Consider the following 21462-nt stretch of genomic DNA (forward strand, 5'->3'; position numbering starts at 1 on the left):
GCCTCTCACTTGAAACACACCCCACACTATCACAGGACCACCTTCATGCGTTGCAGTAGGCTTTGTATACTTCGGCGAAAATTCAGTAATGGGCTTTCTCCAATAATAAAACTTTCCATCCGGCCCTTTTAAATTATATTTACTTTCATCAGTGTTCGAGTATAATACCTTAAAGCAATAGAATAACTACAAAAAGTAGTGATTTAGTTATATTTTACCGTTTTCAAGAAATCAACTATACATCACTCAGTGGCGAATTCCATGCGTGCGAGTGTTAGAATTGAACATTATTCAAAATGATGCCTGTCTATACTTGTACTTGTATTTACTTACACACAGATATGCAATATGGAGGTGTTTCGAATGCATTCCTTGTATCTACATACATACCTATGCACTCGCATGTATGTATGTGTGTGTGTACATGCAATTTATTATTTATTTCTCATTATGCAGTATTATGGCTTGGTACTCTCTATGACATCGTCTTGTAAAATTTGCAGTTTAGGTGTAAGGGACTAGTAACGGGGCCGTATTCCCAAAGAGGCCACTTTTTCTGAATCTGGTCATTTCTCTGCAGGGAATGAGCTCTCATACACATACATAGATAGCATGCATGCAAGTGGCTTGCTTGTATGTGGTTCTTGAATTGCAACGAAATGAATGTCGATTGCAATATTTTCGGATTTTCTGTTGTTTTTGTAATTGAGTCCTCATCTGTTTCGGTGCTTGTTTTATTTTCCATTTTTGTTGCTGCTGTTGTTGTTGTTGCGGGGTTGTTGGCTGACACAAAAGTAGGAGGTCAATGCACGTTTTTTATTGTCTTTGTTTTTTTTTTGCTTGATCCGCTTCCTTTTGTTTTATTCCCACATTCATTTTTTTTTTTTTTTTTCATTCCTTGCGCCTTTTCCTTTTTATAAATTCGCCTCGCTTCAGTTCGCTTCACTCGTATTACAGCCGGTTCAGCGTAGTGCTTGTGTCCCAGCTGTTGGATGCGCGCTTTACAGTTTCTCGGTATGCCCTTTTGAATCCTCGATTCTGCTTTCGGCTCTTATTCCACCAGCTGCTCTTTAACAAGCACCTTATTTTATTATGCCCGTATACATATTAGTACACTAACACATATTCATGTACTCGTACGCTCTGCAGCATTTTCAAATCATATTCACATTCTGCTCTTCAAGTGCATTCATCTCCATCTGCTCGCATTCAAAAGGCTCTCTAGTTGTTGTTGTGGTTGCTCTTCGACATCACCGGCTGGTCGTTTCCTTTCGTATTTCAGTTGTCACCATCGAGGCGATTTGTTTGCATTGCCTGCCTTTGATTGATCTGGTGACCGACTGGAGAATGCCACTCGTTTAATAATTACATAAATCTCATCTCGCTTCCTCACTTCTTTCGTTTCCTTTACATGCACGTCCGTTTACCGTTCTTTCAACATCCTTTATCAGACGTGTCTTTCTTTTGAGTCTTTCATATTTTATTTGGATAAATATATTTACATATATTTCGATACCTGAACTGGGGAAAATATAAAGTTGAAAAATAAATATCGAAACCCTGCAACTCATTTGCACCTGTCATTCGTTTGGCGCTACATACACGTTTGCGCCATTTAGTTGCTGGTGGTAAATAACCAGTATTTTTATTAAATAATTTTTAATCATAATTAAGTCAATGCGTGCACGCTTTCCAATATACTATTAAAAATGTAATAAACTGATGAAGTGCACATTTCATGTAAATTTTATACAAAGGTAAACAAGACGAGCGCGCGCATTGATAATTCGCAAAGCAGGCACGTTTGTTCAACTATGTAGTTGACACAGGATTTTTCTTTATGTTGGTTTTTTCCAAAATGTTTTCATTTGATTTATACTATTTACAGGGTCCGGCACTTGAAGTGTAACCAATTAAAAAGAACATAAATTTAGTTCGGAAAATCACTTTTATTCAATTCAAAGTAAAAAAGGTGTGAAAATAATACAAAATTAAAAATTAATTTACTTTTGCTCGATATGACTACCTTTTGCCTTGATTTTGGCCTGAGACGGTCCAGAAAGGAATCGAAAGCTGCTCGAATGTGACTTGCAGTTATTTTGGCCCATTCGGGGGCAATGGCTTTTTCCAGCGCCTCGAGACTGATGAATCTTTTAGTTCGGACCTTGCTCTCCAAATGGCCCAAAGAGAATAAACCATCGGATTCACGTCTGATGAATTTGAGAGCCATTTTTGGTTCACTCGAGCTTTGTGAGACGGTGCCGAGTCCTGTCGAAACGTTCATGATGTGCCACCGAAATGTTTGTCTGCCCACGGCTTCAAAGCAACCTCCAGAATACTTTCCTGATAGTATTTCGCATTTAACTTGGCACCAGGCTCGATAAAAACTATTGGAAAGCGCCCATCTGCAGTTATAGCGGCCCAAACCATTACCTGTGGCGGGTGCTGCTTCCCGATGGCCAATCGATGACTCAAATTCTCATGTGAACAGTCGGTCAAATAAACCCTATCGTTTTGGGATTTACGAATTGCTCAATTTGAAAAATTTTCTCTTCAGAAAACCCAATGTTCGGAAATTGACCGCTTTCGGCCAAGCGAAGCAACTCCTTCGCTCTCTCAAGTCTGACTTGTTGCATCTTTGGTGTGAGATCATGGGCCTTTTGGCCTTTGTAAGGCTTGACTTTGAGATAATTTTTCAGTATGAGGCGTATGCTACGGTCAGATATTTTCAATTCTTTCGCCATTTGATTGGCACTTCGTCGGGGATTTCACTCAAGTGGTTTCTTCACTTTTTGAACCATTTCATATGACGTTGGAGTATTTTGACGACCACCTCCATGACCTTTCGCGATGCTACCAGTATCATTGTAACAAGGAATGGTGCGATAAACAAAAACGCTGGTTGTGATTATCCAGCCAAATATAATGCATTCAATCTATTGCGTTTAAAATTCATTACTGACTTTCTTTTTTCGCGTTTACTCTCGGCAAAATGCTTTGGAGCGCTTGTAAACAATACTCTGGACTGTCAGTTAGCCAAATAACAGGCAGCTGATGCCCGTGGATCAGCTGCGCGAGCGGTCTGAATTCGGTTACACTTCGAGTGCCAGACCCTGTATTGTATGAAATAGCTGTTTTTCCAAAACTTGAAGCTTTGCTGAGAGCGTATTTTTGAAGGTTGTATTGATATTGAAATTTGAAGCTATGCTGATGTGTAATCAGTACATTTATTCCTGAAATTTTTTTCAATCACTGACGACGTCTTTCTGGTGCAGTACACACACCGAGTCGAAAGAACTCTTTGTCGTTTGAATTGAGAATCGATTTATGTATTATCGTAAGCAGTTTCTTCATCACAAATATCCTTGATTTTTAATGCAACTTACGGTTACGGTTAGAAACGTTGGACATTACTTACAAACTTTCAAAGTTGTAAACATTTCGGAATAGTTGTATTTCGTACACTCTTGTAACTCTATCAATATTCTGTTCAGCATTTGTGATATTTGTCCACACGTGTTTTCGTTGTTGTGCGTATTTGAATTCATTCCTAAAGGTTGGAATTGTTCACGTCGTATATTGAAACTCATGTAAGTTTAAGCCGATTAACTATGCAATTGCAACAGCTGTTCAGGCAGCATTTATTACGTAAATTTTGCTGCTATGCCGTGGTATCAATGCTAAGCCTGCCGAGATGTTTGTAATACATTGTTCCCTTTTTTTACGGGTGAATGTTTCACTAATTTATTTTAGTTATCAGAGCTACTTGGCTCTTGCTTTGCTGCTGACGTAAACGAGTTGAATGTTACTACTTTAGTTGTCGCGTTGTTCTTGCAATGGTGGCTGTTGTTCTGATTTTATGAATGTATGTATTATATTTGATTGCAAAGTATTTTTTTGCAGCAATTGCAGAGCTTTGCGATTTTAATTTGGTGTGCATACCTGGGCACTGTAACCTAGCAGGTAACGGGGAGGCAAGAACTTGCAAGAAAGAATGCCTACGTACCATTTGGTCTGAAAGTGCTCACATTAAAGAATTCTCCCTCAAATAATGGTGTATGGAGTGGAAACACGTTGGTACCGTTGGCATAGCCAGACTCGTGTGAAAAGAGTGGAATAAGAAAAAATCACATCAGCTCCTCTCTGTAAATCGGAAAGCAATTTCTATAGTCATAGGTCTATGTACAGCCCACATTCTTGTTGAGACACGAACAGGATGGATAAGGGCGCCCTCACATGGACGTTTGCAGATACTGCGTTGACGAAGAAAAGCCACAAACTCTCGTGTTTCTTCTATGCAGCCGCCCCACACTATGTATACAAACGATTGAGTACAGTACAGCAAGTCAACTAAGCCCCACCCGAGAGTTGAATATATGGTAATTGCTACCTACCAAATTTTCTGGGCCGATCGTCAGATGACATAGACGATGACGACCGGTGACTACATCGTACTGGTAGGGCTTGATGAACTGCTACAACAACAAAAATATGGTAGCTGCTCAGGCTAGTTGATTAAACGAACTGGTGTAAGGAAAATTAGGTGTTTGGATACATTTGGTATCACAAAGACTCTATTTGCTGACCTACGTGATCCCACCAAATTGTCAGTAGTTGCAGTCTCTTGACTCCAGGATTGATACGAACTTTTGACGGACCTGCTTGTCCTTTTACACCAGCAAAATTCACATCGCAGAGCTACAAGTGGGAGATTTATTGTAATCTTCCTGAAAAAATGTTGTCAAACCGGATCTAAAAGAAAGGATAGGAAATAGCTGTAGCCGAATTCCGAAAGGAATTATCAAATGATAGAAAAGAGTTTTTATAATATAATAGCGGTTGCCTCTCGGCAGCCAACGGCGAGCAAAAGGGTATTTCTCCTAATAAAAATCCATCTGCCATTCGTAGGTGGCGTAAAACGGCAGGTTGCTGCATTTGGCGAACAACATCAAGATACACACCCCAAATTGGAATGGAACTATTATTTTCACACAGAAGGAAATGTTCACTGTTGCAGAAGTTTTTAATAAGCAAAACGACAAAATCCACGCTAAAATGTCTAAAGGCGCAAAAAATATTGGTTCAGCGTGGCCACCATCCAGCCTTCATAATGGTTTGGTGGGGAGTGTCTTGTAAAGGGGTTAAGACCGGGGCAAAAGTGTACCAGGAGAATATCTTAGAGCGCGTGGTGAAGCAGTTGAGCAGTACCGTCTTCAACGGAGAGCGTTGGATCTTCCAGCAAGATCCAGTCCATAAAGCAAAAACCACCTGACTAAAAAATAATACGCCTGGGTTCATCGCCGCAGAAGATTGGCCGGCTGGAAGTCCAGATCTGTATCCATTGGCCTACAGCTTGTGGTCAGAATTGGAGAACATGGCATGTCGAACACCTTACAGAAATTTGGACGGTCTCAAACAATCTTTGGTTCCAGCAGCGGCGTCAATATTAATGGAAATCGAGCGTGCTGCAATAGCTGACTAGCCTAATTGTTTGAATGCTTGTGTAAAAGCAAATTGCAACCGTTTCGCATAAAAATTTAATTCTTTTTCTTTAATATTTATATGACTAAAGAAAACTAACTACATTAAAAAGAGTACTATAATTTCATATCTATAACGGGCATAACTTGTAACAGAACTTATAGCAGGACTAAGGAGTTACTTCAAAATATTTTATCAAACAACAGTTAGTAATGATCGCAAAATGCAATACACCTTTTTCCAAGTTCAAATGTCAGCGGCCTTTTTTATTGCTCAATTTAGAGCAAAATAACAGTTCTTCGAAATACAGTTACCAAAATACTTGCAGCTGTCGAACATAAAATGCTCAAAATCCACGAAATACTGTATAAGCCAGTTTTGAAAAAAAAAAATGCGAATAAAAATGAAATAAAATGAATGAAGAAGAAATCAATAAAAGCCTGAAGAAGACCGATCACCATTGACGGTCGTAAATAAAGACAAAGGAGTCAAAAAGTCACAAGAAAAAGAGATGCAAAAGATTGCAACTGGAAAACAAACAAAAAAAAAAACTAAAGAAAAAAACAACATAAAAGGAACACACAGCGATTTTAAAATTACGTCAATATTCATTGATACTGAGTAATCGAAATCGACAACAAAGAGAGCAATGTGTAACACCAACATTAAGACGAGTAACCGAGTTGAAAACCAATGCCCGGCTAGGCAGGACGCTCACATGGAAAATTTAGTGCCTTTTTATTGCAATATCACCAGCTGCAACATGTGTAGCAACAGTGTAAATTGTTGAACGCGATTGCATGTGTATCAACATGGCAACAAATCGCGCTTTTTGCTTTTTATTTCGCAGCCGAGGATTTTTTACATTTGTATGTATGTACATATGTACATATATGAGTAAGTATGTATGCATGTAGCTTGTTTTTGCGCAAGCGCAACACCACCTTTGCATGAATGAATGAATCGGTGCGTCAGCCGGCAGCTGTGTTTTGCAAACAGCGCACAATTTTTCACGCCTGCAACAACAATAACAATACCAATTGGCAGTGAATACAAAAACAATATCTAAAGCAGTTAAAACGAAGAAATACTTATAAAATTAATGGCAATATATTTGTCTTCTTCCGAGCTGTCTCTGCTGGCTCCACTTACCAGTTGCTCGGTTGCCCGCTTGGCCGTTACTTTGGCACTTCGGAAGTTGTTGGCCGAAGTTTTTGTGCGCCTTTCCGTTTCGCCAATCGCTCTACGCTCAACATGCCTATGGATGTGGTATGACAGCATTAAGTCGCGCCAATTTTTTAATTCGTTTAAATTTTTTCTCTTGCTTGCCATTAAATTTTACATTAATGGTTGCACGTATACATGTGTATGTGTGAGTATGCGTGGCACTTTGTTTGCTCGTTTATTTTGTTTATTCGGCTTGTCTGTCGGTAGTATCTCTCTCCTCATTGTGCGCTTGGCTTGGTTCGTATTTTATTGCTTCGATCGCCAAGTCCAAAGAATGCATACAGAAATGTGTACAGAATTATTTCAATACTGCTGGCTTTGTGTGCATAGATATGTATATGTGTGTGCAGGCATGGCGGCGGGTTGTTACTGAACGATCGCTGTATGATTGTGTGAACATGCATGAGTGTGTGTTTGTTTGCAACTTGTGAACATCTGCTCGTTGGTTTGCTCAACAGTTGTTGTTGTGGGCATTATTTTTTCCTTTCGCTGTTTCGCCGTTCCGGCTTGCCTTTTATTATTACTGGCTTCATTGTTAACTTTGTGTTATTGTTGTTTTTGTATTTGTATTAATTTTTGTTATAATATTTTCAAGTAGTTCTTTTGTTATTATTGTTGCTAAATGAATGCATGTTTTAATGAATAATACATAGTTGGTTCGCAACCTTAGGCTCTTATCTTTGTTTTACATATTTTTTGGCTTTGACAACAAAATGCTTTTTCTTTTACACACATACGCACATTGCCGACGCTTACTTGTACGCGCTTGCATACTCTAAAGTTCAGTTAAATTCCAGGAATTTTTACCTGTAATATTGCGCAATTTCAGCTCCTGGAAATAATTCAGTCTATGGCAGAATATATTGAATATTCCCATACGCTGATATTACTCCGACTGAATCCGTCATGTTTTGAAAAAAAACCAATGTTTGAGAAAAATTTTCTTCTAAGAAAACCAGAGACTTAAAGTAATCCAAAACAAGATGCCTGAACTTTGATCTAGCGAAAGAAGCGTAATTTAGAAGATTTTCCCCATCTTACTCTCTCAGAAGAAGAGATTTTGTAGTATGAATTAGGGCTGCCATGAAGTATTAGTGAACGAGCAGGGCCGTCGAGATAGGGCCCGTGCGCATAAGTTTTATTAAATTAGGAGCACGTGATCAAACAAAAGTTTTAAAGGAATGATTTCTTTAACATATAGTGTCAGAAATAATCACAATTAATCGAAATATGTAAGTATTAGATATACAACCATTGAAAAATACTTAAGAACGATGCGTTGCTAATCATATATGCGCATGTTTATTGAGTACGGTGTCCTAACGGTACTTTTTGCGCTTGAATATATTTGCTGTGACCACATTCATTGAAATGCGTTTATTTATCTATTTGTCTTAAAGCGTTCCCATTGATTTTTTGCGAGCTAGTAGGAGTACTGATATTTTTTGGTTTTTATAAGATACTAGCAGACCCTCTGCCTGCTTCGCTAGGCATTTCAAAATTAGAAATGAATAATGCACACTCGATTTAAATTCACTCTATGTGTATTTATTCTTTTTTTACAATATAAAATTAATGTCAATTTTAAACTCAAACTAACACAAAGCCTTTGCGTAAACTACATTTTTTGTTTTGCCCTGAGTTGTGGTATAAATAAACAGAACTGATGGCTTACCTACGCGTGAACATGATACATATAATTGTCCGTGGGAGAAGCATGGATATTCTAAGTCAATTCCTTGTGTTTTGTTTATTGTCATTGCAAATGCAAGACGTATTGGAAATTGCAATCTTTTGAAGTCAAAAGCTAAATCTGGTGGAGTCAGCGGAATACGCGGAATCAATACGTCTTCACCTTTGAATTTTCCTTTTAAAATTGTTGCTTCAATAAGATTTTTCATGACCTTTTCGACTGCTAATCTTGTTCCGTTACACAATCGAGGCTGATTTAAATTTCTAAGTAAAATAATTGGTGCACCAACTTTCAATTGTAAGCGATGAGCGGGCAGTCCAGGTAAATCCAAGAAATTTAAAAATTCTGTTGGATAATTTACAGCGTCATCTTGATTTTTAACTGTATCAATTAATTTAAATGTTACAATCTCACCAGCACATCATTTAAAATATTCGCATTCAATTGACCAACATCCTTATTTTTCGCAGCCAGTATTGCCTTTCAGCTAACCAATTGTGATTTTGATAATTTTGCGCAATATTTGGAAAAACACTTAAAACTAATTCTTGTTTTGTGTGTGCGAAATTACAAAAATTATCTGGCAAAGTGATTAAGCCAGTAGCAGCATCAATAGGAATTTGTCCATTTCCTATCTTCAGAAGTTGTCTTGAAAATTCGTCAGCCGATGCATAATTTTGCAAATAAACTCGCAGATTTGTTTTCAAAGTCAAAGTTTTTACGTGCCTCTATAAATGGGATGTCTTTAAACATGCTTTTAACTCATCTGCTGGTGTTGAACGGGGAATTACTGGCAAAGTTTGAAGAAAATTACCAGACAATAATATTAAAGCGCCACCAAATATTTCTTGATTATTACGTAAATCTTTCAAAGTTCTATCCAATGCTTCTACTGATTTTTTATGTCCCATTGTACATTCATCCCACACAATTAATTTGCTCGTCGGCTTTCGCGTTTTCTTTTCTTGGTTTTAGACTTTCACCACAAAAAAATTACTCAAACCCATGATCAAAGTTATGTATGGATTCAACTGCTGAATAATTTCGTATATTTTAAATCCATCTGAACTTTTACATTTGCGAATTTATATAAGTATATGTATTTAACATTTAATTTAATATAAGTAAACGTTTCAATATTTGTCCAAAAACTTTGAACTTCGAAAAATACAGGCTTATGGTTATTAATGGAATCAAATATATTTAACGAATTTTTATTTTATCTAAATCATAAAACGTTCAAATGAAGCTCAAAATATTTTTCCAGGTTAAAAAAAGCAATGTGCTTTGATGCCGTGTTACGCATGCATAAAAAGGAAAGAAAAGAGAGGACAACTATTGCGTTACGAATAATACAGTCGCATACGTCACTCGACATCGATACAATGTTATTCATGCCTGTGTATATTCTATTCATTTGCGTGTATTCTCATTCCGTATACGTAATGTCCGTATAAGGGAAACACGCAAATATTGTATTTTTCACACTTACACAACGCCCGCATACTTTTACCGATTTCTTTAAAACTTCACATAAACCATCTATGGACGTATACCAATGATCTGTGAAAGTTTGATTGAAATCGGTAAATGCGTTTAGGCGTGAATCGGCGACTAACGAATACAAAAAAACGTCTCCATTTTTATATATAAGATAATAATAAGTTTACTTAAGAACGATTCGATCGTCGTCCAAAATGCTGTGAAATGTTTTCTGTTTTATCTTGCAAGTAAGTAAAAAACAAGAAAAAATGTTTCTGCAGTATTCCTACAGCACTTTACTTTAGTTGAAACGACTCATTAATGTCGAAAGGGAAAAATTGCTCCACAGCTCTCCGAAAAACAATCTTAAGATTGTAAAATACTGGCTTCAATGATACTTCAACATAATTAAACGTTTCAAAACCGATGGTTTTAAATGCTTGGAAATATTTTCCTAAGAATAAAACAGCAGGAAACGTTTTCAGGAAAAATAAAGCCCAAATATTACTAGCCAAATTGATAGGATGATCACTAGATTTTCAAAAACAAAACAAGATCCCAGGAAGAGTGGTACTGCTAACATCCATCCATTTATTTTTGCTCACCTGGTAAAGCCAATAACGAAAATAATGGTTAAGCTTCGATTCCCAGAAGAAGGGTCGACTGGCACAAAAGAAGCCATTGGTAACAGCATCATAACTACAGCTCTGAATTGAGTTTGTCTTGGAGAGAGCACTTATCCTAGACTCAAAGTCAGTGGCATTATATTTTATTCAGCGATAAAATAGAGTTGAGGCTTCCGCTGCTAAGCCGTGGGAAACTAAAATTTCCGTTTTTCATATTCATAATCAGAACTTTTCTCGTGTGCAAGGAAACATTTTATTGAGCCATCACAAAAATAAGATTGGCACTACTAACCTACTCTCTTAGCCTAATTATAATATTAAGACTTGACTGACCTTCTTCTCAGTGAGTTTCTCGCAACGGCGTTGCTTACAAATTTGATGACTTTTGTCATTGCGACAGGGCGCGCATTCACCGCAATTATCTTTGCGTTGACAGCCGATGCATTCCCCGCAGCGTTTGCGTTTTTTCTTCGACTGAAAAACAGAAGTCTAAATTCAGGCGATAAGCAAATAAAGTTCCTAGTTCAGTAGTATGGTGCATGCTAACGCAAGTACCACTTCCTACCTGCTTGTCGCCGTTGGTGTCGTTGCTATCGCCCATTCCTAGCGCGCTTAGTGGGCTCTTGAAATTGGCTGTGCTCGAGACCGCATCCACTTGTCCGGGATTGCTGGGATCCACATCCATGGCACTTGCCTCGGACTCGGCGCTGGACTCGAGCGAATTCGCCCGATTTTTCCGTCGTTCTTTCTTTCGCGCATCCACTCGCGCAATTGGCGAATTCAGCACCTTTTCCACTTTGATTTGAGTGGTCGTCGAGGGTGTGGGTGTATGCGGTTGTGTTGTGTGTGGTGTATGCGGTCCACCAGCACCTGCACCTGCACCGCTAGAGCCGCCGGTGTGCGTGGAGTGTGGCGTGTGATACCCAGAAGCTCCGTTTGATGTATCCATCAAAGTGACACCTCCACTTCCGTCTACATAAGAGGGTGTGGTTGGTGTGTGCATTCCCATTGGTGTAACATTTGTATTAGCTGTATTGATAGCCGCTGCGCCCAGTGTGAGACCACCGTGGCCATTATTGAGATCAAATGTCTGAGTAGCGTCTTTCTTACCAACACCACCAAAAGCACCTATTCCACTCAAACCTCCAAGTGAATGTTGCGAGGAGATAGGCGCCAGTGCACTGGGTGGCGGTGGTGTGGCGTAAGTGGGTGTAAGCGTCTGGTATAAGGGCAGATGATGGCGCCCATCGTCTAGTGCACCACTTGCACCGTAACTGCCTATCGTAGCGGTATTTGTAGACATGAGAGGTGCGTAGGCGGCGCTACTACGATGATGGCCGTGCGTATTCACCGTTCCCAAATGATGAAATGCATTTGGGGGCGGCGGTGGTGGGGCGGCAAGTGGGGCAAACGAAGACGCGGCTGAGGCCACCGACGGTGGTGTAATGCTCGCTTGCAAGCTAGATAGTTGCGTCAGTGGCGAACCGACGCTTACCATGCCCGGCGAACTGACCGAAATACTTGCAGGCGACATGGCGACTGTCTGTAGTGAGGACATTGACGGCGGCAGCACTGATGAAGCCATAGGCGTAATGCCGTCGGGCATGAGCTGATCGTTGTACCCATGAAATTGGCTTTGGAAAGAGGGCAGCTTGGAGAAAGGCTCGAAGCCACTATTACCGCCCAGATTGCCATTACCATTTCCGTTACCACTGCCAAGACCTCCACTCTTCAACGTATTGCTATGGCTGTGATGGTCCTTGGTCTCCATTTCCCAAGGACGCGTATAGTTATTGTTGCTATTGGAGTTAACGGCACTGCTATTGTTGCTTCTGCCGCTGCCGTTTGACTGTGAGCTTACAGCCGAGTGCTGTTGCTGCTGCTGTTGTTGTTGTTGCTGTTGGTGAAGCTGTTGATCATTATTGCTGTGACTGTTGTGGTTGCTTCTGCTGGCGGTGGCATTGGCGGTTGAATTGCTGGATTCCTGCTGATGCTGTTGAGAAGTGGACCCAGCAGGAGGAGGCTGAGGAGGTGGTTGTTGCAGTGAGGGTTGTTGTTGTTGCTGACTCGATTGTAACTGCTGCAATTGCTGTTGCCGTGCATAATAGTCCCAGTGATGTTGTTGTTCGGCAACAAGCTGTTGCTGTTGCTGCTGCTGCTGGTGATGGTATAACAGCTGTTGCTGCTGAGCCACCACCTGTTGCTGTTGCTGCTGTTGCAGTGAATGTTGCAACTGCTGATGTGGCAAATATGTGTGTGCGTAATGTTGTTGCAGTCCGTGACTGAAGTGACCCAAATGACTGGCCGATACCGCTGTCGCAGTGGTCGTTGCTGTTGTTGCTGACGTTTCTACTGTGCCGCCGCTGGTCTGCGCAATTATTGAAGACGCCATTTAAGCCCCCCTTTCGGCATGGCGGGAGCCGGATTTGCTGCAATTAGCGGCCACGCGATAACGATAGTGAGAGCGAACGACCGTCCGGACCTTCGAGCGAACGAATGCTACCTAAGCGAACTGAGAGCAGTGTACGCGCGAGCGGTAGTAAAAGGACGCGTGCTTGAGTGCCAGCTCTCACGCAGATGTGAGCGCAATGTTCTTGTGACACGCAGTTGAAAACAAAAAAAAAACCAAGTTACTTTTTACTGTTTCTTATTATATTTATGTTTATGTAGATTATTTGAATTCTTGAATTTGTACACTGTTTTTATGTCTGTTGCTTTTGTAAATTTTCTCAAAACTTTTCGATTATTTAGTATGTTTTGAAATTGCATAGGGAAGTTTTCTGTGATATTTGTATTAACTTTGTTTTTTTTTGTAAGATACTTGTTGTTTGTTTTAATTTTTATTATGCGTTTGTACACTTGAAATTTCGATTTGAGGTAGTTTATCCTTTTTTTTTTGTTTGTTTGTATGTTTTTATAAACTGTTTTGAACTACGCGTCGGTTTTCGTTTGTAATTCTCCGAACAATTTGAACTTTTGCTCACTGGTTGGGTTGCATATTTGTTTTTTTTTTGCCTATGGGCGTATATGTGTGTGTGTGTTTTACTTAACTATTAACTGCTATTTCAATTAAAGTGAATATAACGGGGATTTTAAGCACTAACTCCTCGCTGTGTTTACTTCTATGTATGTGTGTGTTTCTCTTAGTCAAAAGTACAACTGCAAATATTTCTATTTCTACTTTGTAAAATTACTGACTTATTTGCTTGTTTGTTCGTGATTGATTAAGATGTGAGCTTTTTGCTTTTGCTTTGTTTATTTAAATTTGTATTGATATTTTTATTATATTGCTTATATTGTTTGTTTATTTATTTTAAGTGCGGAAATTCGAAATTTATTCGTTTGTAATTATGTATGTATGTATAATGCAATATTCGCAAAAATGTATGCGCTCCTTTGTACTTTGAAAATTTGTAAAATATTTTTGTTTTTAAGATTATTGGTTGATTTGATGTTTGTTTTTTGTAGCTTAAAAGCAGTAACTTAACTGCAATTGGTAATTGAATTGATTTGTATGTTTGTATATTTGTAATTCGCTTGCTATTTATTTTTTTATTATTTTTTTATGTTTTTGGTTGATTGAATATTGATTATTGTAAACTGCAATTGCTATTTAAAATTTGTGTTTTTGTATTTTCGTATTTTTGTATTTGTTGCTTTAATATTTGTATTTGATATTCTCACTAGATTTTTGCTATCGTTCCACTATATTTTATTGCATATAATCGAGATTGTTTATTTTTTTTTATTTTCCTTTAAATAGCTTAAAGTGCTTAAGTTAAAAAAAACGTTTTTACTTTTTACAAATATATCTAAGATATTTATATTTAATTATTTGGTTATTTTTCAGACTTTTCAAACTTTTGTAAATTTGTTTTCGTTAAATTTTACTACTAACAATTTGTGAAATTTCATTTAATAAACTTTTACTTTGTAATGTAATTATGTATGCATTTGTTGTATTTGTAATTTGTTGAATTGCGGCTATTGCGTTACGAAATTTGTTGTGAATTTTTGTACTTTGTGGTTTAACTTGCTTGTTGATTTGTAGCTTTTTCGGGAGATTTTTTAAAAAATATAAATTCAACTGAATGCAAAATTTGCGGGCTTTGTAATTTGTAATTCTTTTTCACTATATTCTTGTATGTATGCTGCTAATTAAGTTAGTTGCGGTTGATTTAGTAGTTATTTGTTGTTTGTTGTTGTTTTTTCGCTTAATTACAATTGCTTAAAAATACTTAAACAATTTGTTGTCTTCCACTGGTTTGTTTGTTTTGCTTAATTGCTGTTAATACATTATACTAATTTGCTTAAAATTATTTTTAACAATATAAGTATTGTTAAATTTTCATTTATGGAACTATGGAAATTCCAAAAATTTTACTTATTCAAACATAAATAATGCTTATATAAATTAATTATTTCCTTCGTTTTAGAATATATATATTTTTTTTGTTTGTGTGTTTTTTTGGTTTGGTTTTGGGTGTTTTGCTTTGTTAGAATTTATGCGTTTTTTTATTGAATAAATTAAATTAGATTATAAGATTAAATAAAACTTGGTTGTTTTTGATTATTTTCTCGAGATTAAAAATTTGGTATTTGTATTATTCCATAGACGCAGCTAAGTATCTGAAATGGAAAAAGAAGTGGATTGTTTACTAAATATGTTGTAAGTGGTTTGTGAAAAATACGTGAACTTATGTAGTGAAAAATATCTGAAAACATAATAAAAAAGAAGGGGTTTCAAAGCCTTTGACGTATACAGGGACTTTTGAAGCCTCATAGTTTGTTCATATTGCTAGCAGCGTTGCCATATTGTTATATATATAGTCCAAAATTAATTATGGTACTGTCCGAAACACGTCTTACTCGAATAGTTGCGAAAGCCAAACTAGCTTATCAATCGGTCTGAAATTTGTTTTGCCGTCGTTCGATAGATGACAGCACACGATGCTAACACCAACTTCCCTCAAGAACGCCCTCTGTCATCAAACACGAATACTTATTGAACAGCCCTCGTGTTTAGTATTTACCAATTCGCCATCCTTGTTCTTGGCGAATTTGACAGAATCGACTGTTTCGAGTGACTTTTTGTGCAAAGTTACTTGTTTGTGTCTCAATTAGTAAATATTTTGATTTTTAAATTACATATAATAACGAAAATGAAGTGCCATACACTAAGTCGTAAAAACACGCGGAATAATAAAGCCTTTAAATGCAGTTGTTTCCCTTGCTTTGCACCAGCACTCGCAGGGTTTTTTTCGCCTTTTCTTTTCACTTGTTTTGCTTCTGGAATGGAGCATTCAATTTGAAAATCCCAGCTATAATACTTATTTTATTTTACGAATTTCGTATAGACAGCAATGAGTTCCGTAATTCGTTGCCACATTTTTAAAGTTATAGTGATATACAAATCGCTGCTGTATGAAAAAAATAAAAACATTGTAGTGGGGGAGCAAATTCTTAGTTTTTTTTATTAATCCTAGCAAAGTTACTACGATCAACAAACTACGATGTCAAGTTTTTTTAAACCAAAATCAAACCCAGAATTTTCTTCATAATAATATATAAAAACAACTTGAAGATTTCCATGCCAAACTTTTCGTCTGATTTGTAGTCCGTATTGTGATGCTGTTCCCCGTCACCAAATGGATTTCTATGAGGAACATTTCCTGATGGCGGGCGACCGCTATTAGAAAACCCTTTCCTTTGATGCTTAATATAGCCTATGCGAATAAGCCATATATTGTTTTAATAGCTCGATACACTCAAAGACACCAGCCCGCGACGGCCGTACATATATGCATAAGTGGACTTCAAAAACCACGAGATGGGAGCAGTTCAATATCAGAAATGGCAAAGAGCATAAAATACCAAATAGCCCGTGAGCGAAAAGTCGGAATGCTAGTAAAAAAGAAACAATAAAATGCAAGCGAGAAAAGTAGTAGGTTGCTGCCTTGCGCACCTGTGCTCCTATTTGAACGAATAAAAACGTGTAACATTCGAAAGGAAGTAACAACTCTATAAAACGTCATAAATAAATACACTTTTCAGCAGGAATATATATACATACATACATACATATGCACATAAAAACTTGCATAAACACATCCATAGTTATTTATGTTCAACGTTCTGCCAGTATTTATCCATTTTTGCCAACCAGCAATTTTTTGGTAAGTTTGTATTCCGGTGAGCCCCTTTTAGAACTCGCAAGCAATTTCAACGCGCCAATAAGCCCAACAGCCTGTCGAGTTGCCGTAAAGTGATGACATATCCTGCTGCCATCTTTTAAAGTAAACTAACATACCTACACCAGTACTTTCAAAGCTATGACGATACAATGCACTATCGAGCAGGTTAAAACCTAACTGGACGATTTCTGCTGCTCTTCGTACAAGCAGTTCGAATGTATGTATTTATGTATAAATATATGTTAAATTCTTAACGCCATATTTTTCTAATTATGTATGAGAGAAAAAAAAAAGATATGCGGTTAAGATAGATTGAAATAAAAAGCGAAAACTTAACTTCTTTACCACTTACTTTAAAAAGCAGTAGTCGTACACACGAATATATAATACGAATATAATTGGTGCGTACACCCTTTTTTGGGTGTTTGGGTGAGCTCCTCCTCATATTTGTGGTGTGCGTCTTGATGTTGTCCCACAAATGGAGGGACCTAAAGTTTTTAAGCCGGCCCCAAACGGCAGATATTTTTTTTTATGAGGAGCTTTTTCATGGCAGGAATACACTCGGTGGTTTGCCATTGGCTGCCGAGGGGCGACCGCTATTAGAAAAATCTGGTTCATCATTTTGGTTTTTCACCGAGAGTCGAACCTATGTTCTCTCTGATTTCCGAATAGTCGTCACGCACCAACACATTCGGCTGCGGCGGCCCTCGAAAATAACTGGCAACACGCAAATGTTCGATTCGTACTGGATAGAGTCACAAGATTAATTAAATTATACACAGGATAACATTAGGACGGTTTTCTCAACTTCCTGTAATAAATTCCATATCTGTTTCTCAGCAACCTACTATTAATAGTAGTGCATACGTGGCAGAATTTCTAGCAAAATAAAGAAACCCACTAACGGTAGCTGTTGAAGATTTAAAAGAGGTGTCGCTATTAAAAGATATGATTTAAATGTTTGGTGCATCGAGAAGCCAGTTGAACGATCTCTGGAGAATAAGTTTGGAACTTTCCGAAGGTAGGTAGGTAGGAAGGTTTGGTGGCTGCGAAAGTGATACACTCAGAGCTTTGTGATACCACTTGAATTTTTTCCTTACATGCAGGGATCCCATGATCCCTTTCAAACCATCCTGTGGCTTTTATAAAAGTACTTAACTTCGGTAATTTAAGATGCGCTGTATCCGCTACATTTCTTAAAAATGCATTACTAAGCGTGTGAAGTCTTCTTTTAGCTAATCATTCACACTCACAAAGGATGTGTTTAATAGTTTCTCCTCTTTCTGTGTAGTAGCTACTTCGACAATAATTATAGTATGGAACTCCCAGCCTTCTTGCATGGTTACCTATTAGACAATGGAAGGTTAATACATCAATAAATGTTCTTCTATTCCCTCTATTGAGCTTTAGCAGGCATTTTGAACGACCAGTGTTGAATTTCGGACGTGTCAGTTTGCTTAATTCGCATGTTGTTAGGTCCTGCCATTTTGTATTTACTATTTAAATAGTTAAAATGAATATAGACATTTTAATACGTTCTCCAGTGCCACTCTGACCAAGGTGAAAAGTTACAAAAAAAACAAAAAAAAAAAAAACAAAAAGAGGTTGTCTGTAAAGTCGGTTTACTGACGATAGTTTAACGTGACAACGTCATAAGAAAATATTGATGGAATGGTTGCAATTTTCAAAACAAAATTTAAATTTTATTTGTTTGATAGATATTTTGTATGGATATAGAGGAGGAGGTAAATGGAATTGCAATGGAATAGGTCAAGTTACATTTACACAAACGTGAAAAATGACGAAACATTTATCAAATTCATGAAAAATATCTTCAATTTCGATTGTGCATCGGACGTTAATAAGTCAACAACACTAAGAGGCACCATCATCGATTTGCCTTTTTCAAGACACTTTACATTCGAAACACTCCCTTTCATTTCCTACTTTTTCTATCATCGTCCTATTCTCAACAGAGAAATGGTTCATTACCATGCACACAGGAAGAAGGCATATGCAAATACATGTATGTGAATTTATATACCTACATATGCGCATATACATACATATATATGCTCACTCAAGTAGGACAGAGCCAGATGTCGAACGTTGCCGAACGCAGGGGCCGATTGTGCTCTTTGTCGTTCGTTCCGCGCTCTCGCTTGCAGTTCAAGCACATTAGCTTACATTTGCTTGCGTACGGAATAGATTCGTATATTTGATATATCCATATGATTTGTATGCATCTTTACATATAGATTTGTTCGTTTTGAAAATTGCGCGAAATTGTATATGTATATGCATGTTTATATACATATATTAGTATACAACATATCTTATAAGGTATATGGTAAATATTACAATACCATACATTTTTTCCTTCATATGTAATAAAAAAATTAATAATAATAACATTAAAACAACAGGTATTATTAACAAACTTGGTTTTATTTTAAATTCTTCAAGTAAATCAAATTAATAATAATCAATAAGAAGTCATATCCAAATACAAATACGTGAATTTATATATGTACATATGCGCATATACATACATATATACGCTCACTTAAGTAGGAGAGAGCAACACCCCATTTACACGATGTCTCCACTGGAAGGGAAACACTGGAAATTCTCTTTTCATGTCTCATTCGCGGGCACACGGGCAGAAATGTTTTCGGCGACATTTTGACATTTAATACTTTAGCATCGTCTGATTCGGATGTATTCTAGCACGCGCTTACATGTAAAGCAGAGAGCGTTCGACAACAGTTTCTTAAATATATGAATGAAAAATGCAAACTGGTTAAATAATAAATAATTTGTTGGTTTTTTTATTGAAATATATTTATAAATTCTTATACTTGAATAAAAAAAATTAAATTAAAAATACTTCATATGTAAATAATTAACTTAAAATTAAACTGAGTATCTAGAAATGCAGGGAAAAATTAGAAATCAACATAAACATGTCCCATAACTATTTTAAATTATACTACTTTACTAGCAAAAATAATTGTGCATTTCCCAAGCAGCGTTTGTATGTTTGTCATCGTTGTTATCTTCCGTTTGCTTGAAAACCAACACAACTTAGAACTTTCTTCCACGAAAGAAGAAAACGAATGAAGCAACTGTCAAAAATTGCTTTAAGATTGGAAATACGAATAAGAAGCACAAAGCGTGTCGCCAGTACAGGAGACAAATTCCCTTCTCTCTTCCGCGGCCGTCCTTCACCCCCGAACAAAATGTTTCCCTTCCAGTGGAGACATCGTGTAAATGGGGTCCAAGATGTCGAACGCTGCCGTTCGTTTGCTTTGTTCGTTCCGCGCTTTCGCTTGCAGTTCATTCAAGGTAACGGCAATGAGCAAGGTAACGACAAATGAGCAAGGTAACACTAATGAGCAAGGTAACGACACATTTTTTCGTGCGTGCAGCCGGCTAAATCGAATTATAAGACGTTATCACGTCAAAAAAAAAAAATTTGCTATTTATGGACAGCGAGGGTAATGAGAAGGCGTTTGAACTTGCTGGAGTAGGATCCTCTTTAAGTTCGACGGAAGCGAAACCAGTAGAAGTCCCTGCAGATAAGTTTATGGCGTTAAAGCTTATAACGTACCAACAACTTCTTGGATATGGTCGACCCGCCATCTCAGGCCTAATCGCGGTTCTCACAGGGCACTGTAAGGTAGAGGAGTACGCGGCTAGGTTAAACGTACCACACGACAATATACTTGTACATACATATGTATGCCACAGTTGTTGAGAACTATTGCAATTGTGCGAGTTTAGCAAGAGCGATATAACGAATTTTCCTCAACAGCATGAAGAGATTTCGGGATTGAAATTTAGGCCTTTTCTTGAATTTTGAATAAAAATAGTCAAAAAAACTGAATTTGTATCTGTTTTATTTTAAAAAAATAATTTTTGAAAGACCCTTTCTAATTATACAAGTTTTAGAGCGATAAAAAATCTATATATAGATTGACATATATCTGCATAACTTCTCGGTTTATTCAAGCAAAAATAAGAGGCATTGATATTTTTATTTCATTGCATGTGAAACTAATTGAAATAGAAATTTCTTTTATTATCCTTTTTAAAGTGAAACAGTAAGACCGATGTGGATTTAACGTAATATTGGATTTAAGTAATGTGAATTAGTTAGCGGAGTATTTGGAAGACCGCCAGTGTCTGGTTAGGATAGGCTTCCAATTGTAAATAAAATAAAGAAGAGTTTGCATATTTAAGCACATCCAACTCAATTACGAATGAAACAGAAAATTTTTTACACACTTCTCCTATAGAATATTGAGCTTCGAGTTAACGATTGGTTGCGTGCTTTCGATTTTTCAATGAGCTTTGTTTTCTGTTATTGGCTAAATTTAAGTTAGTAAATACGTATGCAAATACTAAGTATAATATAGAAGTACATAATATACAAACTTAATTGCACACTAAGGCGGAACAAGTAAAATTTTCAGAATATCGGCAATGCCTCTTCACTGGACTTTGAAGTTAAAATTTTACGTTAAGTATGTTTTCAATGTTCGATATAACTTATTCTACGTACATACATACAAATCTAACAAGTAAGGAAGTGCTAAATTCGGCCCACACCGAACTTTATGTGCCCGCGTACATTTTACTAAAATTTAATTTGGCAATCCTTTGGCAAGCAACGGCAAACCTTCCTCGACAGACAATGGCAAAACTCTAGAGTAGGAAGGTATTTCTGCTATGAAAAAGCTCCTGATAAAAAAAT

The 21462-nt window shown here is 37.2% G+C and overlaps 1 protein-coding gene across 2 annotated transcripts in view; it reads right to left on the minus strand.

The window, feature by feature from the left end:
- The window catches only part of LOC128859719 (methylcytosine dioxygenase TET-like), a 149239-nt gene that overhangs the window by 92138 nt on the left and 35639 nt on the right, over window positions 1-21462 (minus strand). The window contains exons 2-3 of one of the 2 annotated variants that reach the window (XM_054096756.1): window positions 11075-15138; window positions 10843-10983 (exon numbers count right to left, since the gene is read on the minus strand). In XM_054096756.1, the coding sequence (XP_053952731.1) occupies window positions 10843-10983; window positions 11075-12901 (1968 nt within the window). In that variant the 5' untranslated portion in view covers window positions 12902-15138. Of the gene's footprint in view, window positions 1-10842; window positions 10999-11074; window positions 15139-21462 lie in introns of both variants that reach the window. The other variant, XM_054096755.1, reaches the window with a different exon arrangement.

The sequence above is a fragment of the Anastrepha ludens genome, chromosome 4, assembly GCF_028408465.1.
Source record: "Anastrepha ludens isolate Willacy chromosome 4, idAnaLude1.1, whole genome shotgun sequence".
NCBI classification, from domain to species: Eukaryota; Metazoa; Arthropoda; class Insecta; order Diptera; family Tephritidae; genus Anastrepha; species Anastrepha ludens.